Source organism: Petromyzon marinus, chromosome 58 (assembly GCF_048934315.1).
Source record: "Petromyzon marinus isolate PM22_M1 ecotype Great Lakes invasive population chromosome 58, UKy_Petmar_22M1.pri1.0, whole genome shotgun sequence".
Lineage (NCBI taxonomy): Eukaryota > Metazoa > Chordata > Hyperoartia > Petromyzontiformes > Petromyzontidae > Petromyzon > Petromyzon marinus.
The window spans coordinates 9,823,486-9,848,684 of record NC_133724.1 but is presented as its reverse complement, the minus strand read 5'-3'; the positions used below and the strand labels follow the sequence as shown (position 1 = coordinate 9,848,684).

At 47.7% G+C, this 25,199-nt stretch overlaps 1 protein-coding gene across 1 annotated transcript; it reads right to left on the bottom strand.

Annotated features, from left to right (window-relative positions):
* Window positions 1-3,925: 3,925 nt before the first annotated feature.
* On the bottom strand, window positions 3,926-12,092 carry KCNJ1 (potassium inwardly rectifying channel subfamily J member 1). The gene is made up of 3 exons (XM_032976167.2): window positions 10,140-12,092; window positions 9,468-9,983; window positions 3,926-7,509 (listed from the first exon to the last, which is right to left on the bottom strand). The coding sequence occupies exons 1-3, from the start codon at window positions 10,506-10,508 to the stop codon at window positions 7,255-7,257; spliced, it is 1,140 nt and encodes a 379-aa protein (XP_032832058.2). The 5' UTR covers window positions 10,509-12,092; the 3' UTR covers window positions 3,926-7,254.
* Between the last annotated feature and the right edge of the window lie 13,107 nt (window positions 12,093-25,199).

Here is a 25,199-nt window from a genome sequence, read left to right as displayed (position 1 = left end):
TGTTACAACAAGACGTTATATATGTGGCGAAAGGCAAGCAAGCGGGGTCTGAGCTGGAAAGGAATTCCATCCCCGCACGCAAGCACGTCAGTTATGTGATTGAGGGAGAATATTTTTCATTAAATTTTTCTACCTATATGACTTGACCGAAAGAACCAAAGAGTATGGATTCCTGCAGTCACGAAAGGTTCAAATCAAGATATCCATTTGGTGTTTTAACATCTTAACACCTCCAGTTGTTTGCCAGAAAGGGTAAAACCTACTCTTATTTTTCATCATTTTAGATACTGGCCAAAATGTCCCAGATATATATCTTCACTATTGCATCATCCGTGCAAATCGCGTCTCAAATGTCTGCTGTAGGGGTTTTGTATCGCTGTGTGGTGTTTTGCAGCACGGAGATGCGGGATAACAAAAACAAGCCGGGGAAGCAGACAGAACCGCCGATAAACAATTATCCAAGCTTGTTGTTCTAGAGTGGGATGCTTGGCCCAATCCATTAGTGAGTAATTGCACATGTAGGAGGAAACAGGATTTGATAGGCCTACACTATGTAACTTAGTGCATGAATGGCTCCAAAGGCACACGGACCACCATAATAATGCGTGGACTGAAGTGGCATTGTTGAGTACATCCCGTGGAACAAATCAAAACGCGATTCAAACGACAAACGGCTCTTATAGATACACGAATGCGCTATAATATACATGTGTAGTGATGTTAAATGAATCACGACGGGCTGTCGCGCCAAATGCCGTAGAAACGGGCGCAGAGGATAACACACCGTGCAGTACCACACCGTGGGCCACTAGGGGCGTGGTACTGGGTGCTAGCAGAAGGATTTCAGATGAGTCCTACCGACAGAGTAGGGGATGGCAGCCTCCGCCAGCGCCACAGGCGCTTGCGCAGAGCCGGTCGCTTGGAGACTGTGGTGGGGGCGGCTGGCGGTAGGGGGTATGTGAGGACGAGTCACCCCGGCACTGGGTTAAGCACGTGATGGGCCGGGGCGAGGGATGTGGTCCAAAGGTGAACAAGGGGACACGGAAAGAGTGGCGGGAAAACGACTAGAGGGTTCCTGAAGGGGGCATGGTTAAGGGCGGAGCCAGAGAGGTGTAAGGTGGCTTGGAACCTTCAGGAACATTCTACAGGTGGGCGCAGTCGAGGGTGGAGCCAGGCCGCACCGATGAGGATGAACGGGACGCTCCGATCGAATATCGGGGCTGTCTGCAGGTGAAGTGGAACTCAAGTGCTATGTCTTCGCCTCCATCTCCGTCTTCGACATTGTGGATTATACAGCGCGTTGGGTGCTTTGACCCGATTATAGTTATCCTGTATGCAAAGATAGGTGTATTCTAGCCCCGAATACTGTATAATGAGAGTGAGAGATAGGTGGATTTAGTCCTGTGTGTTACGGTGTTGCATAAGTGTACAATAAATGTTGTTGCCTCCTAAATAGTGTCTCTGAATGACTCACTACACATGTATGTATGTTTAATTTATTTTGCGCTAATCAGAGGTGTGGGGGAGGGCATCAAACTGAACATAAAAACAGTTATAAAGAAATGAGTTTTCAATCTAGATTTAAAGATGCATAGTTCCAGTGGCGTCCTAATATCGGAAGGAAGAGCCTTCCATGCGGCCATAAAAGCACATCTGAAAACGCGTGATGCAGTGACCATCATTGTTCAATGGCGAGGCAACAGCCACTGCGAGGATGGCCAGAACTCACATAATGGTTTATACTCCTTACCGAGATCAGGAAGGTATTGTGCTTAATTTGTGGCAAGCACGTTGTGTATAATGAGTGCAACCTTATAATGTATTCATTCAGCAACCGGGAAGCAAAAGCAGCTTAGAGAGCACTGGGCGGACATGGTCGGATCTTGCAGTACCCGTCACGACACATGCCAAATAATGTTGTACACGCTGCAGCTTAGTAATATGCGAAGTATTGTTATTTATGTTAAAAACTACTTTAAATAGTATGTGAAGGGCGCTGCTGTTGCACTTTAGCGACGTTTCTGTGCCAACATTAAAACGTAGTCACAGAATTAACAAGCAGATGACACATCTCCTTCGCACGCCTGTCCCTCCACGTGAGAAAAAGTGTTTTCCACATCAGATCAGTCACACTGCCTTTTGGGAGTCCATCATTTCAGTAGCATTGATTTGACACAAGCTCTGGACTGGTTTAGACATGCAGTGTCTCATGAGCAGAATTGGTCTTGCTTGAATCAATGTGAGTGAACTATTAGATATCAATAGGCAAGGGCCCTCACCGTTAGATGTCGTTCCTATTTCGACGCAAGACTAGAGGAACCATAGAATATGTGACAAAATAATCACTTCATAGAGACGTCACTGAGCCGCGACATCGCTCCCCTGAGTGTCCGTATATACATTCACATTGCTCTCATTTAATGAAGCTTCAAGCTCGTGTGGCACACTCACTTCCACATGTGGATTGTGTAATATTCTAACCTATGTGTACTGTGACTACAGTGACCTGGCATCGTGATCTCTAACACTGGATGGATGTGGTACGGCAGTGTCTGCGAAAGACTGCACAACGAACCCATAGCGAACGTCAGTGGCAATTAATGCCTGAGTATGTCGTGCGCCCGACTCTTCAAAACTCGCACTCCCCAGCGTGGCAAAGTAAGGTAAAAACGAATACCAAAACCGACACGACGCGGAAGGAGAGGCTCTAATCAAGCAGTGGATTCACAGAGGACGGTAATTATAGTTAGATGAAATCACCGTTTAGTATGCATGTACAGTGAGGGAAAAAAGTATTTTTCCCCTGCTGATTTTGATCAGTCTATAATTTTAATGGTAGGTTTATTTGAACAGGGAGAGACAGAATAACAATAAAATCCAGATCAACGCATGTCAAAAATGTTATAAATTGATTTGCATTTCAATGAGGGAAATAAGTATTTGACCTCTCTGCAAAACATGACTTAGTACTTGGTGGCAAAACCCTTGTTTGCAATCACAGAAGTGAGACTTTTTTGTAGTTGGCCACCAGGTTTGCACACATCTCAGGAGATATTTTTTTCCACTCCTCTTTGCAGATCTTCTCCAAGTCATTAAGGTTTCGAGGCTGACGTTTGGCAATTCGAACCTTCAGCTCCCTCCACAGATTTTCTATGAGATTAAGGTCTGAAGACTGGCTAGGCTACTCCAGGACCTTAATGTGCTTCTTCTTGAGCCACTCCTTTGTTGCCTTGGCCGTGTGTTTTGGGTCACTGTCATACTGGAAAACCCATCCACGACCCATTTTCAATGCCCTGGTTGAGGGAAGGAGGTTCTCACCCAAGATTTGACGGTACATATCCCCATCCATCGTCCCTTTGATGCGGTGAAGTTGTCCTCTACCCTTAGCAGAAACACCCCCCCCAAAACATAATGTTTCCACCTCCATGTTTGACGGTGGGGATGGTGTTCTTGGGGTCATAGGCAGCATTACTCCTCCAAAAACGGCGAGTTGAGTTGATGCCAAAGAGCTCCATTTTGGTCTCATCTGACCACAACACTTTCACCAAGTTGTCCTCTGAATCATTCAGATGTTCATTGGCAAACTTCAGACGGGCATGTATATGAGCTTCCTTGAGCAGGGGGACCTTGTGGGCGCTGCAGGATTTCAGTCCTTCACAGCGTAGTGTGTTACCAATTGTTTTCTTGGTGACTATGGTCCCAGCTGCCTTGAGATCATTGAAAGATCCTCCTGTGTAGTTCTGGGCTGATTCCTCACCGTTCTCATGATCATTACAACTCCATGAGGTGAGGTCTTGCATGGAGCCCCAGGCCGAAGGAGATTGACAGTTCTTTTGTGTTTCTTCCATTTGCGAATAATCGCACCAACTGTTGTCATCTTCTCACCAAGCTGCTTGGCAATGGTCTTGTAGCCCATTCCAGCCTTGTGTAGGTTTACAATCTTGTCCCTGACATCCTTGGAGAGCTCTTTGGTCTTGGCCATGGTGGAGAGTTTGGAATCTGATTAATTGCTTCTGTGGACAGGTGTATTTTAAATAGGTAACAAGCTCATAATCTCAGCTAGTTACCTGTATAAAAGACACCTGGGAGCCAGGAATCTTTCTGATTGAGAGGGGTCAAATACGTATTTCCCTCATTAAAATGCGAATCAATTTATAACATTTTTGACATGCGTTTTTCTGGATTCTTTTGTTGTTATTCTGTCTCTCACTGTTCAAATAAACCTAGCATTAAAATTAGAGATTGATCATTTCTTTGTCAGTAGGCAAATGTACAAAATCAGCAGGGGATAAAATACTTGTTTCCCTCACTGTACGTTGCACTTCTTTCGCGCCGTACGTAGCTAACCGTGCTAATACGAGGTGCTTCTGGAGGAGGGGTATTTGAATATAATCCTGGCTGAGGTTTTGGCAGTGGTGTTCGAGCAGGATGAGGAATGAGGGGAGAGGCACTATGCACGGAGAGGGGCTGGTAGGGGCGAGGGGCAATGTCAGTAGCCGAGCGATGGGGAGAGGAGTGAGGAGGAGGCGCGGGGTGGATTGAAGCGCTCCGCTCGGATCGAGGTAGAATTCCAGATGGAGGTGCACTCTCGGAGATGCCCTTTGGAAGTCCCCTGGGATCTGGACCACCATCCCTTCTGTGCAGGTCTGATGGCTGGGCGCGTCAATAATTTCTAGCGGTTGGTTCCCGCTATTTCCAACCGGCATCTAACAAACTGCTTAAACTAAAGTAGCTTTTATTTTTTATTTTACCAGGTAAGACTCACTGAGTTACATAGCTCTTTTTTCAGAAGCGACCTGGCTATCACAAAGCATAGGTCAATGAAGTGGCTTTTCACGTGGAAATTTATAGCAGTAGTCAAATACTATAAACGCACATTTATTCTAAATGTGGAGGGAAAGACCAGAGGGCGGGGGAGAAAATTACACGCGACCACGGGGAGAAGATGCACAGCTCCACATATACAGCAGGTGCCATAGTCGGGATCGAACCCAGGCTTCCCGTATATCAGGTGAGATAGTTAACATCTCCTAGCCCCCATGGCGCCTTTCTCGCCACCGTGGCGTCCTTATTCAGATAGACACATTGTGGTTCTGATGAAGATCACGATAATGATGAGACACCCATGCCGTGTCTCTGTGCTCACTATGATCTGCTTGGGAGTCGGAAGCTTGCGAGTTGAAACCCCCCAGTAGGAGTCAACGTAACCCATCGCTCCTCCCAGGAACTAAAATGAGAAGCACGACTCCATGGAGAGGTATAAATTATGCACATTAAGTCGATAATGATCCCTGCCATAGGAATGTGGAATATCCACCACTGGTTTAGGGCTACCATTGATGAGCAACCTCTTAAAATTGCATTTGAGCAGGGAGAGTCCACGACCTGAATGATAACACAAACATATTGACGATGATGCTTTTGCTAATGCTGCAGCTATCAGTGCTACATCTAATGATCATGTTTATGGTACTGTTGATTAGTATCTTTTGTCACTGTTGATGGTGATTCTGTTGCTGCTGCTGATGAGTATCCATAGAGTGAGGGAAAAAAGTATTTGATCCCCTGCTGATTTTGTACATTTGCCCACTGACAAAGAAATTATCAGTCTATAATTTATTGGTAAGTTTATTTGAACAGTGAGAGACAGAATAACAATAACAAAAATCCAGAAAAACGCATGTCAAAAATGTTATAAATTGATGTGCATTATAATGAGGGAAATAAGTATTTGACCCCTTCTCAATCAGAAAGATTCCTGACTCCCAGGTGTCTTTAATACAGGTAACGAGCTGAGATTAGGAGTACACTCTTTAAGGGAGTGCTCCTAATCTCAGCTTGTTACCTGTATAAAAGACATCTGTCCACAGAAGCAATCAATCAATCAGATTCCAAACTCTCCACCATGGCCAAGACCAAAGAGCTCTCCAAGGATGTCAGGGACAAGATTGTAGACCTACACAAGGCTGGAATGGGCTACAAGACCATTGCCAAGCAGCTTGGTGAGAAGGTGACAACAGTTGGTGCGATTATTCGCAAATGGAAGAAACACAAAAGAACTGTCAATCTCCCTCGGCCTGGGGCTCCATGCAAGGATCTCACCTTGTGGAGTTGCAATGATCATGAGAACGGTGAGGAATCAGCCCAGAACTACACGGGAGGATCTTGTCAATGATCTCAAGGCAGCCGGGACCATAGTCACCAAGAAAACAATTGGTAACACACCACACCGTGAAGGACTGAAATCCTGCAGCACCCGCAAGGTCCCCCTGCTCAAGAAAGCACATATACATGCCCGTCTGAAGTTTGCCAATGAACATCTGAATGATTCAGAGGACAACTCGGTGAAAGTGTTGTGGTCAGATGAGACCAAAATGGAGCTCTTTGGCATGAACTCAACTCGTCGTGTTTGGAGGAGGAGGAATGCTGCCTATGACCCCAAGAACACCATCCCCACCATCAAACATGAAGGTGGAAACATTATGCTTTGGGGGTGTTTTTCTGCTAAGGGGACAGGACAACTTAACCGCATCAAAGGGACGATGGATGGGGCCATGTATCGTCAAATCTTGGGTGAGAACCTCCTTCCCTCAGCCAGGGCATTGAAAATGGGTCGTGGATGGGTATTCCAGCATGACAATGACCCAAAAAACGGCCAAGGCAACAAAGGAGTGGCTCAAGAAGAAGCACATTAAGGTCTTGGAGCGGCCTAGTCAGTCTCCAGACCTTAATCCCATAGAAAATCTGTGGAGGGAGCTGAAGGTTCGAGTTGCCAAACGTCAGCCTCGAAACCTTAATGACTTGGAGAAGATCTGAGCTGTGTGCAAACCTGGTGGCCAACTACAAGAAGCGTCTGACCTCTGTGATTGCCAAGAAGGGTTTTGCCACCAAGTACTAAGTCATGTTTTGCAGAGGGGTCAAATACTTATTTCCCTTATTAAAATGCAAATCAATTAATAACATTTTTGACATGCGTTTTTCTGGATTTTTAAAATTGTTATTCTGTCTCTCACTGTTCAAATAAACCTACCATTAAAATTATAGACTGATCATTTATTTGTCAGTGGGCAAACGTACAAAATCAAATACTTTTTTCCCTCACTGTACATTGCTGCTGCTGCTATTACTGCTACATCTAATGATGATGACGCTTGTGGTACTGTTGATTGGTATTTTTTTGTTACTATTGTTGATTATTATTTTGTTGCTGCTGAAGATGTTGCATTTGTTGCTGCTGATGATGAAGATGATCCTTCACATCTTCGTCTCGTCCACCACGGAAGTCACATCAAACGCTGGGTTATCCAGTCCCTCTCCCACATTTTCAATGTCCACCTTGTCGTTGCTCTGGTCTCCTTGCATGCACGTCGCACAGTGCGGCGTGTCCACCTCCACCGACTTGTTGAAGTTGCCAAAGTCGACCCTGTGCTTGCCGTCTTTGGAGGTCGACACGATCGGCAGGAAGCGGTGGCCCCAGAGAATCTCGTCTGGAAGGTAGGAGGTGCGCACCTGGGAGAGAGCGAGCGCACACACACAGAGCGGACGAGTCATGTGTGACCGGGGAATACCCAGCAGGCAGCAGCTATATAACGCTTACGCGAACCGCATTTCGTGAGCACATCACACTCGTTCTCTTGTCCTTGCACTAGCTACCAATCAAATATCTAATTGATTTTAAGGTCCCTGCTATTCACCTACAAAGCTGTCAATGGGTTAGCCCCACATTACTGACAGGAACTGATCACATTTAAATACACCACCAATGAGGTCCTTGAGATCTTTGATCTCTTTTGTCTTAGCATTTTGAGGTCAAGGCTCAATTCCTGGGGTGATCGGGATTTTGCCAGCGCGTTGCCTCTGATAATTTAATAAGATGATCAGAATCTTTCGAGCTATTTAAATCTGCCTTGAAAACTCAGCTCTTTAATAAAATGACCTTTCCCCCATAGGTTTGGTTGTTTACTATGCTGGCTCTCTCTTATTTACTGCTTTACATGCACGTGGTGCATTGGGATCCTTGGATGAAATTCGTCTGACAATTGTAAATGATTATTATTATAGCAGCAGATGCACCGCTCGCTCCTTGAGAGCCATACGCGACACGAGCAGAGAAGCAGCGGCGGCTCTTTTCCTGCAAAGCCTCGCAACTCCCCAGGCGGTTTTCCCCGGGGCTGAGCCCCCCCACACGACCGTGGAGCTTTGCTGGTAGCGATGGCGAATGCGTGGATGGCGAGACTACCGCGCGGTTGGCGGCAACATCGCAAGTGCACCACGACGAGTAGAGACGCACCGCGTGGCGCCCGTGCCCGCACGCCCATGTCTGCGCGCACGGCCCTGGGGTCAATCCGCACGCTGGGCAACGACCTCCTCCCCCCAACGCCGTGCGAGTGGTCGTCGGGGGGGGGGGGGTTGACCATACTTCACCACGCTGGTCAATGCCGATGTGGTTAAGGGGTGATGCCTTGGGACCGATTCAGATATTGCTCCGACTTAGATGGTCGGCTGACCCAGTGGTTCGAACCGTTTTGTTGTGTGTACGACAGCCCTCACGCACCTCCGATAAGCACGGTTGGCTACGTACGTTGCAAAATAAGTTAAACGCACACACACACATCAAGGCCACTGGTCTCCCCCCTTTCCAAGTGATTCAGGCCACAATGCAGAGAGAATCGACGTGTTCGCGCCTCGAGCCAAGGCATTTGTTTCACGTTGTGCATTCGTGTTTGTGCTGATGTCCCCCATTAGGCGCGCATCTTCCTATTACAACGTGGCGGCTATGGAAGATCCGACTGTGGGACTCCATCCTTTCTCCCGACTCACTTTTACTGATATAGCTACAGATGGTGTTTTTCCCGTATACAATAATATGTAGGCTATAACTATATATTATTTTAGTTGCACCGTTTATTGGGTTGAGAGGAAGACAGTCTCACAGTGAGAGTATTAATAATAAAGATGTAAGGGTACAACACGCAATTACATTGTCGTGCGTCTTGCTTTCATACCCATGTAGGTTAGCATAGAGTACTGGTGTTCAGAAAACAAACACCGGCAACAGCACTACTAGATTTTACGCGAGGCATTTTTCTGAAATAATTTTTCATTGGTAAAAATGTTTTTTTAGGCATTTATTGTCAATTGTTGCAATTTTATTTTTTTACGTGTACACTTTCTTCACGTTGTTTTACTTGTTTATCTGTTGATTCGGGGCCCACTTCATTGCGGACTGGGCAACCTACGCATCGCGTAACGCTGCCACACACCCCCCCCCCCCCCTCCATATTTGTTTGCGCCCCTGGTATCTCGCCACACATTTGAAAATGTTCTTGCCCACGGTACCCATGCCACAGCCTGCACCACTCCCACCCCCCGGCAAATCCCCCCACTGCACCATCCCCATCCATCAGACTGTCATGTTGAGTGAAGAGAGGAGGGCCGGGGGTGGAGGGGGAAAGAGGGAACCGGACCTGGCACGATCCGCCCGTCGCCTCCACGGTCCCGTCCAGAAATACGACGAGCTCGAAGGTCTCCCCTCCGTGCAGATCCGATCGGGACAGCCCGAAGAGCGGGCTGGACTCGTCCATCACGTGGTAGATGGCGAGCGGCGCGATGAAGAAGAGCGCATCGCCTGCGCCCGCGTCCACGGAGAAGCTCACGTTCCTCTGCTCCATGATGAGCGTCTCGCCAGCCTGGGTCGGCGTGGTCCGCAGCAGTTTGCCGTAGACGTGCGAGCCGATGAGGAGGCTCCTGCGCACGTTCGCCACCCGGATGACGAGGCAGAGGCGCCCGCTCCGCACGCACACCACGGCGCGGTCGCTGAACGCCACCGTCTTGCCGCGGCGTTTGGGCGCGGCGATCTTGGCCATGACGGCGCCGCACATGAACGCGTTGATGACGACGCCCGAGAGCGACTGCAGGATGAGCAGCGCGACTGCCTCGGGGCACCGTTCGGTCACGTAGCGGTAGCCGTAGCCGATGGTGACCTGGTTCGTGATAGATGCAAGAGGCGGGGGGTCAAGGGACGATTGGTTATAACACGTTCCTGCATCAATTGCATTATTGTAGTCGCATTATCATTACCATGGCCTGTGCATCATGGAGTGGTCATCTGCAGTGTGGCCTGCGCGTTTAGCCATCACCTGCGTCTCGAGCGAGAAGAGGAAGGCGGTGGTGAGCCCGTGGACGTTCATGACGCAGGGGACGTGGTCTCGAGGCGGCTGCGACCCGGGAAAGTCCCCGTGCAGGCGACAGATGGCGAACCAGATGAGCCCGAAGAGGAACCAGCTGCCGAGGAAGGCGAGCAGGAAGGCCGCGGTCTTGTAGCGCCACCGCAGCTCCACCATGGTGGTCCAATAGTCCACGAGGAGGGCGAAGCGGGGCCGGCCGCCGGCCATGAGGTTTCCCAGCTCGATGTTGCAGTGTCCGTCCTTGCAGACTAGGCGGTCTCTCCTGCGCCTGGCCCCGGGGCCGGATTCGCCCCGCAGCTTCAGTCTGCACCATTTGAGCATCTTGGCCGAGGGCCTTCTCGCCGTTTCTCTACCCGTGTCACTACAACTGTTTTTTTTACGATTTCAACGATTTAAAATCGTGAACAAGTTGAGATGATTATTCTAAAGTACAATTTTTAACTGACACACGTCCGTGATTTGTGTTGCTTTGCCTCTAGTTGTACCGTTAATATTGTGATGTTTGTAATTATTATAGTTATTGGAGAAAGAGCAGTAGATATTTTGTGTATTGAAAATTGCTATTTGTGAACTTCACTTGACAAAGCAGTTACTCAAACACAAATTAAATAAGTATGGCGAACACTCATTCAGCATCGCACCAAAGAATCACGGCATTGCTAATGTCAACTTACAATGACTCTAACTCAAACTTTTTCAATTATAGAAAATGCGTATCTTATAAATGAATAGGAGCTATCTCACAAGCAATATAGATAGCTTACTGTTTGATGAAACATCAAATTGTCGAATTACATATTGCCAAAATTAAAGCTTAACCAACCCACTCACTAGCTTACACTCGCATTTTAGTGTGTTCTCTTCTTACTCATCAACTGGCCTGTTCACTGACACTAATACACTAGCTCACTAAACAGGCTTAATAACCATTAACCCTGGCCAAGTGGTTTATAGCCGTTTATCGACACACTCTCTGCTAAATCATTACACGACTGTGGATAATCTCGGCTATTCACTCGCTAATTCGCACGCCAGTTCAATCAGTGGTTTGCCCCCATTGACCCTTAAAGCCACGCGGCTCACTCGTACATGAACACTTTCATTTACGATCTTAATAACTTCCCAAACGTCAACATCAGCCACGGTTCACTATTTCACTCGTGCACAAATTCTCCACCGAAGTCACACCACACACATTCCACTCACTATCTTAACTAATTCACTAACTACCAATCCACTCACGGCTTACTTTACCACGCACCAATTCACTACATTCACAAACACGCTCACAGATAATCACTCAAGGGCTATGAGCCCGTTTTTTTTATACAAAATAACAACCAATTCACAAATGACTCGTTCACTAACGGCGTTCGGTGCTACTAACTCGTCACTAATTTCTTCAGAAATGTAGGCATTTACTCGAGAAACGTATCGTATTAGTTTACCAAAGCTACGTTAACAAAATTGCCTGCCAAACATCTGAATGCACGATCTTCCTGAACAAAGAGTCTTGACACTTCCTCGAGACTTTCTTTGGGTGATGAAATGACAGTACAGAGCTAATGCGCGTTCGGCGAACTCATGCAGTGATTCAATCACCAGCACACTGACACAGGCGGAAACTAACTCTGCAACCCACCAACCTTGTGAATTAACTCACTCGCTTAGTCGTGCATTTGCCCGATTGCACCTGGTCGCCTGTCGGATTATTGGCTTACCGAAACCCACAGGTTTAAATCAAGGCTCCGCTCATTCACCGTCTGGCGGATCCACTCCACGACCTCCTCCCCTTCGCGCTTAACTCGACTCCGGTCTCCCTCTCGCCACTTGACGGAGAGCGAGCGGCATTGTTTGTGACGCTAATTTGTGAAGTTTCAGCACCTTTAATCGGCCGCTCAAGCGTGTGAGGGGAGGGTGGAGGCAATAGAGTAGGAAAGGTGAGCGGGAGGGAGGGAGGGAGCGAAGGAGAGAGAGAGGTGTAAGTGAGGGAGATACCGTGGATATTATCTGAAATTGGAAGATAGTTTAGAGCAGTGGTTCTGAACCTTTACTGCAGCCTTGTACCCCTTTGGTTCTCAATCTATATATTTATTTTTATATGCAATATTACATAGGTTTGATGAAACAAAGTAGTTGCACTTACGTGCCCGTGCTCAATTTGTGTTTCGATGATTTACCTTCTTAAAAAATCTGATCATGTCTCGCACCCCCAGAAAGGGCATCTCGCACCCCTAGGGGGTGCGTGCACCCCAGGTTAGGGACCATTGGTCTATAGGCATGAAATGTTGCAGAGGAGTAACGTTGAGATTAAACTTTGAGTTATAATAAATAAATAAATAAAACACCCTTAAGTCAATTCACTACCGGATGAAGACCTCTGCGCACCGTGCCAGGCATGGGGATTAAAGACCGTACTTAACCACGCTGGTCAGGGTGGGCAGGTGAAGGCCGGGAAACGAAGAGTTGTGCAAAATTGAAGCACAGGAAATGAATGCCCTCTAAGACGCAATAACGTAGCCATACTGCACTCAGGGGCGCAGCTTCCGATGCAAGATCCGACTGTGGGCCCCTCCTTTCTCCGGGCTCATTTTAACTGAAATAGTGACGAATGTATTTTTACCCGTATACAATAATATGTAGGCTATAACTATATATATACATTAAATTTGATTTAAAGCTTTTGTGACTGCAGGGATTCATATTCTTGGTTCTTTCGGTAACGTCACGTAGAAGGGAAACAAAGAAAGCTGTCCCTTGGTGTTGACCAATCAGTTTCAAGGACAATGCATATATTATCATAGTATGTTTTTTGTTTGCATTTTGACTGCAGGTATTGTGGTTAATGCAGACATGAATCCTCGTAAAAAGGTTTCAGTTTTGTTGCCAAAAAAGGGGGAAAAAATCCTATTATTAAATTAATATTTTATTGTATTTTATTGTTTTATATTTTTATTATATTATTGTTTCCCTTCTACGTGACTTTACCGAAAGAACCAATAATATATATACTACTTTAGTTGCACCGTGTATTGGGTTTAGAGGAAGACTGTCTGACAGTGACAGTATTCATAACAATATTTAAGGGTACAACACTCACAATTAAGTTATCGTGTCTTTCTTTCATGCCGGCCCAAACGCTCTAGGATTTCCCCAAAGGGGTGGATCGCCTCAACTTTCTGCTGCTCTGTTGATGCAATAGCCAAATGCGTTAGTCGGGCATGGTCTATGAATATTTTGTATTAACTTTTTGCCACTCGTTTATCTGTTGATTCGGGGCTCCCTTTTGGCCGACTGGTCCCCTATGCGTCGCCTGACGCTGCCACATACCCTCCAACTAGAGTCGTACCACTAACTGTAATCGATGCCAACCTGCTTGTGCCTGGCAGTCGCCTATTGGAAGCACTACCCCCGTGCTCGAGCCGGCTTTGCACTCAGCAGCTAACGAAATACGGCGCATTCCGCGCGATTTACTCTTCGGAGAGCGAGAGAGGGAGAGCGAGGCGTTGAGAGATCTGAGTCCGGAGCTGGACGAGTTCGAAACGGGAGACGTTAAAACAATAACAATGATCATTCCCATTAGTCGATAAATCCACTGCTCGAAAAAGGCCTTCCCCGCACCGGGTTAGTCACTGGGGTTGTTTGACCATGGTCATTACAGATCGGCAGCAGTAGTCATGCTGTTACTCGCCACTTAAATGTTTGCTGCGGTCGGGGGTCCAATACGGTTACAGGGTAATCGTGGACTACACTAGTTTCTGGAGTTTACTGGTTCATCACCTTCAATGTAACTATTATCGTTCAATTCACTATATAACTTTGTCCATTTCTTTGTCCCAGTTGTAAAAAAAAACCGTAGAAAGGTTCCACTCTACCTACATATGTGCGTTATATAATGATGATAATAATATTGTGACACAATCAGGAATCGTTCTCCTGTTGGGGGTTAACCATACTTCACCACGGTTTGTTGAAGTGGCATGGCGACGGACTGGGTGAGTGTGTGCATGACTGTTTCTCACATCTCTCGCCACTGATGTACGCCGTGGCCGAGAAGCCGAAGTGCTGAGATAAATACAAAGTAAAATATCCTTCAATATACACCTATGCAGGCCGGAACGGCACACGAAGGGGTGGGTGGCCAGCACAACGCCCGGCCGCCTTTGTCTCCCCCAGCGGCGTGATGTATACACCGCACCAGGTACTCGTCGAGTCGACCCTAGGGGAAGGCCCAGGACCGGTACAGTTAATCATCACCGGTGTTGACCGTGAACGGCAATTGAACTCGGGTCTCCGGGTTCGTCAGCGCAGCGCGCTAAACCAATACAAACTTCAGCTCCCCACTTCGACAGACGCAGTACCCCTCCCGAATATCCAGCGTCAGTGGCTGCACGCGTGCGTGCGGGCATGCAGAGCAATTGCGGAGTCCGGAGAGAGGAGATACAAAGGGGGCTGTGGGGGGGGGGGACAGAGGTGAGATGCACAGAAGCAGCTACGGAGTTGCTGCTGCGTCGTTCTCGCTTGCGTGCCAGCGCCGCGTGTTGGCGCTGGCAACGATGACAAAAATACCCACGGCGTTGATTTTACTTATTAACTTGTTCGGTCTCGCACTGGAGCGCGGAGGGAGGGGGGCGGTGAAAGGGTGAAGTTTGTAGAACTTTGTTTTCGCGCTATCACACAGTTGGAGGTGCCCGCAACACTGCTCGAGATTTTTTTTTACCGTGGCGGAGTGAAATTGGGGTCATGGGCGAGCGGTTCGACCACGAGCAGTCTCCTTGATGGCGACGCGAGTTCGTCGTGATGAGCGGCGCAATGACAACCCGCCCGAGTAGTCTCGGAACCACCTTCATAACCAGCACCACCAGCACTACCACTACTACCACCACCAGTACCAACGGCACTACCAGCACCACTAGCACTACCAGCACATCCAACACTATCAGCAGCACTACCACCAGCACTGCCAGAACTACCAGCACTACCACCACCAACAACACCAGCACTACCAATACTATAAGCACCACCAGCACTACCACCACCAACACAGCGGGCACTCCCAGCACCACCAGAACCACCAACACTACCAACACAATTGCACCTGCACCACCAGCACCACCTGCACTACCACAGCAACACCAGCACCACCACCAGCACCGCCAGCAGCACCACCAGCACCACGAGCAACCACGTGGCTTGAGGTCTTCGCCTTAGTCGCCGACCTCTGGGGTGCCACTACCATGCCCGTCTTCAGAATCAAAATATTTATACTGGAGGAATCCGATGACCTATCAAGCTTTTTTTATAGATTTCTGGTCACGTGCCCTCCTTCGCCTCCATCCTGCACACATTACCCACCCATATGATCTCAACCACCAGCATCCTCACTGACGGGCCACATCACACCATGTGTTCTCGTACTATCGCATTTGAAATGAAAGGAAACATGGGGTTGCACATGGAGACACGTGGACTTACACTGAGATGGAAAGAAGAAAACACTGCAATTCATCGGTCTGCGATCTGGGGATTTTATAGCGAGCGTTGGTGGTTCACGTAGAGATGGGTGCACTTCTCACACTCGCTGAACGTAGCCATAATGGGTGGCGACAGGGCACAAAGGTGGATGATTCTGCCTGTTTGGAGATACAAACTAATTTTTTTTTATTTATTTTACCAGGTAATGCCCACTGAGCTGTATAGAGCTCTTTTTCAGAAGCGACCTGGCCACAAACAATAGCTCAACGAAGTGGCTTACCACGTGGACATTTATAGGGGCAGCCAAATACTCTAAACGCGTGTTGTTTCAAAATGTGGAGGGAAAAACCGGAAGACCCGGAGAAAAATCCATGCAACCACGGGGAGAGAGATGCGCAAACTCCAAATATACAGCAGGCGTCATGGTCGGGATTGAACCGACGACCTCCTGCATACCAGGCGATGTAGTTAACATCTCCGAGCCACCGTGGCGCCCTTTCATGTTGTACGCAGGTTAGTGTCATTAACGAATGTGTTGATGGGTTTTGTTATTTGTGTGTCGCACCACTGCCATTGCAGTATCAAAAACAACTTAGGATCAAAACAGTCAGAACATATATAAACAGGAGCAATAAAACGTCTCAGAGCGCAGTCTTTGTTTCAGCCTATAGGGGACCCGCTCACGGCAGCTATCCCACTGCAGTGGGTCTCGTGGTAGGAATATCGTGTGCCTTGTACGGCGGGGGGAGGGGGGCGATATTTGTTTCATTTTGTCAAATCGAATCGAGTAATAACCTGCAAGTCCTTTTTATTTCTCTTCTTCTCGTTGTGCACATTCGAGAGTGGGGAGCGGGGCGACTGTTCCGGCCACGCATGAACCCGTCGCTCTTGCTGCGCCACTTCGGCGCCAGTGAAAACTGTGAAGCGAGACGGGGGGTGGCGACTTTTGGCGTCACCCACAGCGCTCACTGGGCGCGCCTCTCGCAGTCCCCGTGAAGGCCCCCCAATCTCCCCCCGTTTGGGGGGGGCACGACTGATCCTCCCCCTCACCCCCTCAGGCCGTGAGAGCGAGAATTATCCCCCCGCCTTGATCCCCGTTCCGAGCTCTACGGAACTCTTGCCGACCCTCGTTACCGCGCGCTCAATGAGGCCCATTGAAAACTGAGCCGGCTTAGGCCAATTCGAGCGATGATTAATTAGCCCCAGAGCGCCCTTTAACAGCGGCTAATTCGCGCGCTTAAGATTCAATATGCGGGCCCATAATGGCTTCAGCCTCAGCCGTTAGTCGCGCTTAATTGCCTCCCAATTATACGAGGAACGCGGAGAACAGGTGAGGTGTGTGTGTGTGAGAACGCGAACTCCGTGTGAACGCGCATGCGTGTGTGTGTGTGCGCGCGTGTGTGGAGCGGCAGTGCAACGGTTAGCGCGACGCTGCGCCGTGAACCCGGCGACCCGAGTACGATTGACGCTCACGGCCAACACCAGTGACGATTATTTGAATCGGTTCTGGGCCTCCCCTAGGTCGACTCAGCCTCAAATAGTACCTGATGCAATGTGTAAACATCGCCGCTGGGGAGACAAAGGCGGCCGGGCGTGGTGTTGGCCACCCACCCCCTCGCGTGCCGTGCCGGCCTTAATAGGCGCTCGCTAACAGCACTGGCCCCAACAGTCTGTTAAGGCTATACAGGGGATCTTGTCTTTGCGTTCGGGAAAGAGAAAGTGATGGGCGATGGCGTCGTGGTTAGCGCACTGCGATACGGATCTGGAAATCCGAGTTCGGTTCTTGTCCACAGCCAATATTAGTGATGAATGAAATCAGAATCGGACCTGGGCTTCTCCTAAGTCTTCTCAGCCCGAAATGAGTACCTGGTCACGTGCGCAAAACATCAGCATTGGGGAGACAAGGGCAGCCGGGCTTGGGTTTGGCCACTCACCCCAATAGTATGCTGCCGTTCTGGCCTTAATAAATGCTCGCGTAAAACCTTTGCCCCACATTGCCTATTACAGAGGAAACGGTGGATCTGTGTGTCTCCGTGTGGGGTAGGTACTGGAGATAACATAGGATACAGTTTATAATCATATTGTTAACTTAAAAAAGCGGTAAACCATCTTGCCCCAGCCTACATCATTGACATGCTGCACCCATATGTCCCCCTCAAGGTCCCTAAGATCTGGGGATGCAGCTCTTATTTCTGCATTCTCAGGTCGAGGCTTTGGTCTATGGGTGACAGGAGATTGTTCCCGTGTATCCCCGGGCTATGGAACGATCTTCCATGAGATATCAGGGATCTCTGAGTCTGTGAACATTTTTAAATTGTGTATTAAAATCTATTTAGACGCTTCTGATTACTAAACTTTTAGTTAAGTTCGTAAATAGATTTTTCAATTGTATTTACAATATAATATATTTTTTATGTTGAATGTCTGATGTCACTCTATCATGTACAGCGCGTTGAGATCCTTGATGACAAGTTCTGTATAAGTGGAATTATTAACATATGTTTGAGCGTGTGTGAGAAAGATACGAGAAATGCCTGTACACAAACAGCAGCGGGTATACAGCAGATGACAACACACATTCTCACTTCAACAAAATAGGTGATGGAATAAGCCATGTCTATTTAGATGTCCCCTGCCCCCCTTAGTTATTCTTCAATAGTGCAGTTCGACTGTTGTACATTTTGCCATCACCAAGACAATCCATGGTGACCAATTCCCTGCAATATTTAATCAATAATCTTGACGTTGAAAAAAAATCAATAACTGCCCGCAAAGGGGGCAGCCAAAATAGTCGCAAAGGGGGAAGTCCAAAGAGCCACCGGAACTGCAGGTTGCCGGCCCATGGGACTAGAGGGAAAGTTGAGTGGTTACCAGGCTGCGTTATGAACCCGGCGACACTAGTTTGATTCCCGCTCACGGCCAACACCAGTGACGATTATATGAACTAGTCCTGGGCCTCCCCTAGGTTGACCCAGCCTCAAATTAGTACCTGGTGCGGTATGTAGTAAACATCGCCATGAGGGAGACAAAAGCGGTCGGGCGTGGTGCTGGCCACTCACCTCCTCGTGTACCGTTCCGGCCTTCATAGGTGCTCACTAACAGCACTTGCCCCTACAGTCTGTTAAGGCTTTACGGGGATGTTTGGTTTTGTTTCGTGTGATTTAGCGCTGTGGGTAGTGCAGGTGGTGTAACTTGTCAGCCAGCCTACACGATCAGTTAAACCCATAACACCCGAGTGTGTCCCCTGACTACTCGGCCGCCTACGAGCCTTAATACACACTCAAGGCTTTAAAGTGCACCTATCCTGGCACAAACCTGCCCAGAGTTAGGTGAGATAATGTTCAGTTCGCATGGTTTACATGCATTACGGTATGTATTTATGTATGTGTGAGGATGCACATGTATAAATACAATACAATACGTGTCTGAGTGTGTATATTTTATTGGAGAGCGGTAGTGTATTGGTTAGCGTGCTGCGCTACGAACCCAGTGACCCGAGTTTGATTTCCGCTCACGGTCAACACCAGTGACGATGATCTGAAAGGGTTCTGGGCCTCCTCTAGGTCGACTTAGACTCAAATGAGTACCTGGTACGGTGTGTGACCATCGCCACTAGTAAGACAAAGGCGGTCGTGCGTGGTGTTGACCACCCACCCTCTCATGTTACGTCCCGGCCTTTATAGGCCCTCGTTAACAGCACTTGGCCCAATAGTCTGTTAAGGCAATAAGAGGGAGTTTTTGTGGATGTATTCATACATTCGGTGTGTGACTGAGTATGTATTATACGCATTATTGCATGTGTAGTGACTAACTCAGAGACGATAATACTTGCAGGCACTTTATTAATGAGCACCACCGGCATTAACACACTTAATATTTAGTCCGTCTATTATCGGCGACGCTACTCAGCCGGGACAGTTGGTAGGCTGCCTGACTAGCGGCGCCCCGAGATTGTAGAGATGGAGATGACGACGAGAAGAACAGTGAAGACGACGAGAAGAATGGTGAAGACGACGAGAATGATGGCGACAATGGACTTCAGCAACACGACGAAGATCCCACTCCAAAAACAGTCCCGATGTTCCCCACAGGGGCCCCTCTTATACTGCCAGCATGGCCTCGCTCCGCCCCCGGCCACGCCCCCTTTCCGTTACCTACTAGCGGGTTCCTGGTGGGCCCCTTCTGTGACCTTTCCCCTAGATCCGCCGCTCGTGTATATCCCGGACTGATGGCGTCAGGACTGCCGTACGCCGCAGATCCCTTTTTCTGCCAGCAGCCAGCGCTATGCCACTACATCTGTATGTGAGTGTGCACATTTATTAAATGCATTACGATGTCTATGTTGGTAAAAAAAATAGTTCCACTTGTCTTCACTGTTAAATATGTACTGTGGAAATGCACGTGAAAGGTTTTTTTTTCCATGAGTAGTAAGGTTAATTGTAATCGTTATTCCTTGACTTAAAGTTTTCGTGACTGCAGGAATTTATATTGTTTGGGTCTTCGTCATCAGGATGTTCGTCATCAGGATGTTTGTGTTGCGATCGAAACGTCGTAGTTTTTTTATTTTCTTTGAACCTATCTACGTGACTTTACAAAAAGACCCAAATAATATGTAATCATTATTTATTATATTTAAAAAGTTGAACTTTTGACCCAGTGTTTTTGACCCCATCTCGCAATTGCTGTTGTGCACCCAGGAGCTCGCATGTGTGTGGCTACCACTCCAGGCTTTCAATGGCTACGAGATATCAACTACTTCACCTGGTATGAAGGTCGTGGGTTCGATCCCCCATCCTGACGCCGCTATATTTGGAGTTTACTTGTCTCTCCCCGTGATCGCGTGGAGTTTTCTCCAGGCCCTCCGCCTTCATTCCTCCATGTTTAGAAACATGCTTTTAGAGTATTTGATTGCGAATATCTCCATGATAAGCCACTTCGTTGAGCCTTCATTTGTGGCCAGGCAGTTTTTGAAAAATAACTATACAGCTCAATGGGCCTTACCTGGTAAAAAAAAAAAGGTTTAGTTTAGATTCAAACGCGGAATAACAAACATTTACACCACACACAACGAGTTTTGTTGTGGAAATACATAATTTTAAATACATCAACAATCCTCGATGATGACTATGATGATGATTTTAAATATACCGTATTACAATTGAGTGATCCGTCAAACTGGCGTCTGCAGCGATGAATCATTACTAATTCCAAAAACACTCGGCACGTTAGTCAAGAACACTCCGGCCTTAAAAAAATAACACTAGGCGACGTTTCGAGGAATGGCCCTTTTTCATAGCACAAATATAGAGGCTGTGCTATATATATATTTAAGCCCACAGTGATGTTGACAAATGTGTTGAGTTTCGATGTTACTCGTGTCAGCGCACCACTGCCAATGCGCTTTTAGAGCATCGCCGGAGAAGGCGTCGCAAGCGCTGCAAATAAAACAACTCCACGCCGCGTTTGGTCTATGATTTTCCTCATCGCCGTGCGACACTTCGATGGAAACGTGGGGGTCACGCAAAAAACACCTCACCACGGAAGCCGGCCGTACGTTCCCAGTCAGCTCGCATAGACCAGGGCGTAGCAGCAGGGTTTAAGATTAGGTTAACTTCGCGTTCGTTCGTTTCTCAATCCGCTTGTCCTGGCGATGGTCGCGGCGGCAGCATGTTGAGTAATGGCGGTCCAGACCTCCCTTTCCCTGGCGACAGACTCCAGCACTATACTACTATACATTACTACACTATACACTACATCACTATACAATTATACACGATATACTACTATACACTACTACACTACACTATAAACTATACTACTAGACACTACACCATATACTACACTACTATACACAGACTCTAGCTCTTGCTGGGGAATTCCCAGGCGTTCCCAGGGAGGCCGAGCAACGTAGTCCCACCAGCAGCAGAGTGTCCTGGGCCCGTCCTGGGGTCATCGCTCAGTGGGAAGTGCTGCTGCCCCATAGAGTTCCAGGGTGAGTCTACCGGGGGGCATCCTTACTAGGTGCCCGAACCACCTCATCAACCGGCTGTCTTTGTATTCGTGATCTACATCAGATGTAGTGTTATGCAAACACATACCCACATCGAAGTACACGACATTAATACCCTACTAAATCCAGCAAATCCCGCTCAATGTGTTCTCCCCGTGGTCGTGTGGATTTTTTCACCTGGTCCTCAAACATTTAAACTCAACAACACGCGTTCAGAGTATCTGGCTGCTATACATTTGCACTGGATAAGCTGGTTCGTTTGAGCAAATCATTTGTAATGGCCGGGGTCCCTTCTGACAAAAAAATAGCTACGTGGCTCATTGGGGCCTTACTTTTCGATTTAAAGCTTTCGTGACTGCAAGGATTCATCTTCTTTGGTTCTTTCGCTGCTGCACTTAGGGGCTCCCTCCACACGCCCCTGAGGGTCGTAGGCCTCACTTGGCCATTTTTCACTGCTCGCCTCTCAGTGCTCAGTGCTGGTCGGTTGATGTTGCGCCCCGCCCCCACAGTAACCTAAAGCACCTGTTATGCATGGCGGTCGCTTCTTCCAGTACGATCGGGTGCGTTCCAGGTGGTGTGGTTGTCGGTAAACGCACGCACATCACATCAGAGTGTGACAAACCCAGTCGGGATACTTGCCATCCTCGATGCTATTGTGATGAATGCAATACAGCGTGGCCCAAACGTGCACACAGTTAACTCTACACGTTCAACCGTCTTGATGCTCACGTATACAAATGCAACACGCACGGCTGCATACACATGCAGTATACATATCCCGTGGGTTTATGCCTCCTCAAAACGGCCCTCGCTTGTTTTGTTTTATTGGCCGGAATTTCTCAGGCCTCCTTTACGACACCCCTATCGTCTGTGCAATGATTCATCGAAATAAAAACAATGTTTTTGCTTAACACAAAGATACACTCGTATAGCATCAACAGACTGTTGCAGCAAGTGTTGTTAGCTGACAACGGCCCACGAGGGGGTGGGGTGGCCAGCACCACACCTTGCCGCCTTTGTCTCCCCAGTGCTGATGTTCACACACCGCTTCAGGTTACCCATGTTAAGGCTGAGTCAACATAGGACAAAGTCAGTGAGTGGGAGTCAATCTCATGTCGACCAGCTTTGTTTGAGGTGTGCGCTAACCACTACACTGTCGCTTCCCACTCTGCAACTCGCACGCACGCACGCGCGCTCCACTGCAACACTGCCCACATCACCGGAATAGACCAGAACTTTCCCCTGGCAGAAAAAACGAATGGGGAAAAACCAAGCGACAAAGCTGCTGAATGGAGCTGGTTAGGAATCCCCCGAATTAGGAGCTCGCATCTGGCTCCTATTCCAAATGGATTGCATGGCGGAGCCTAAAAACAGACTGAAGAGAGTGGGTTTCGGCAAGATGCAACTCTCATGAAATCATGGGCGAGGGGCTTCTACACAACCGACCAATGGGCTTTTCGGGAGAAGCAGCCAATGGATCATCTCCTGAGATACCGTGCAGCACCCACAATGCACTCCTCAAGATTTAGCAACATGAACGCCAGGAGCAGTGGCCTGTGCAGAATGTTGGGAAAATACCGTAGGGGTTGGACAGAACACGACGACGACGAGAAGAAGAAGACGCACGTGCAAATATATTTTTTTGGTAAACTCGACTTTGTTGGCATTTGTCTGTAACTGTGTGACGAGGGTTAAGCTCCCGCCTGATGATGATTATTATTCTGCTTAACACGTCGGGTTTCGCGACCAATATCATCCATAATACAGGTTTTTTTTTTGGGGGGGGGGGTTAGATCACGTAAATATATAAATGTGTCGTGAAACCCGCCACCACCTGACAGCCAATAAGTAATGTTTATATATTTACGCGATCTAACCCAACCCCCCCCCCCCCCCTGTATTATGGATTATTCTGTTTGTTTAACCAGGAGAGCCTCGTTGAGCCTCATAATTTTTTTTTCCACTAGGGTCTTGCCAAACTTTCTCAGTCGGGGGGAGTGGCGCGATTATTGCTCTGTGTATAAACCGCAAATGAGTAACTTTGCGGTAGTATTTCATATGTGGTCTATTGATGTCAACATCCTGTGACATTGACCCTGATGATGCCCTGCTGTAGCGGTATAATGCTCTCTTTGTGCTGGGATGAACACCTCGTCACAGAATAACCACGCAGATTAAGACGTATCCTTTCTACATCTGTCCCTCCGCGGTAAAATAAGAGTATCTTGTACGCATCTAATTATGCCACACCGCCTTTTCGTGAGTGCGTAATTTGGCAGATTTCGTTCAACTCGAAATAAAACTCTAGATCGGTTTCAACATCCAGTGTTTCATCAGCAGAGTCAGACTTGCTCGAACCAATGCTGGTGAATTACCAGACGTGTATGGGGCATCTGTTTACGTTAGCTATTGAACGCCACGCTACGTAAATACGCAAATATAAGCAACAAAAACATCTGCTTCACATGTCTATGCCAGTTAACTACATCGCCTGGTATACAGGAGGTCGTGGGTTTAATCCCAACCCGAACATCTGCCGTGTATATTTGGAGTTTGCATGTTCTCCGCGTGGTAGTTGTGGATTTTACTCCGGGTCCTCCAGTTTACCCCTCCACATTTATAATCAACATCACGCGTTTAGAGTATTTGGCTGATATAAACTTCCACGTGACAAGCCACACTTCATTGAGCTATCATTTGTGATAGCCAAGTCGCTTCAATAACAAGAGCTACATTGCTCAGTGGGGTCTTTCTTGGTAAAATAAAAAAAATGGTTTAGTTTAGTTCTTTAAGTGTCTTGCGCACAGTAGATGCTGGCGAGATCGTGCAGGTCAAAATCGTGACGCGTGTAGCCACCACGTGGAGGAGCCGGGATCTCCACAGCTCCACGTGCGATTCAGAAAAACATTATCTCACAATGTAAGCTTAACATTTTGACGAACAGCCTTTACATGATCGTTAATGATGCAAATAATTCATAGCGCTTTGGAAATCCCGTGCTCCCAAGCCGTGTCCGCCACGGAAGCTGTTCCACCACACTTCACCTACACTGGAGATACTGCAATATAGCGTAAAACATAGGGTCCACTATAATTGAATCGTAAGTTTCATCATGAGACCTCCTTTGCCAGTATTAAATTATGATACTAGGGTTTTGACCTTTCTGGCAATAAAACAGGTGTTAAGATGTTAAGACACCAAAGTGAAACCTTTGAAAGGAATCATGTCTGCATTAACCACATATACTTGTGAACATGCAAACAAATAAAACATGCTCTGACAGTATGTGCATTTTCTTTTAAACTGATTGGTCCACACCAGAGACAGCGTTCTTTAGAGCCTAGCCGCAAACAACACTGTTTTTTTTTCTTCCAAAATATCGTTATATCGTGGCTCTCGTTGCTAATGTTTTCTTTTTGTGACAAAATATTCTGGGATAACAAATTAAGCGAACTGAGTTGTTCATAAAATAGCTATGATGCATTACGTCAGTCTCATGAAAATGTTTATCGGAGCAATGGGTAACG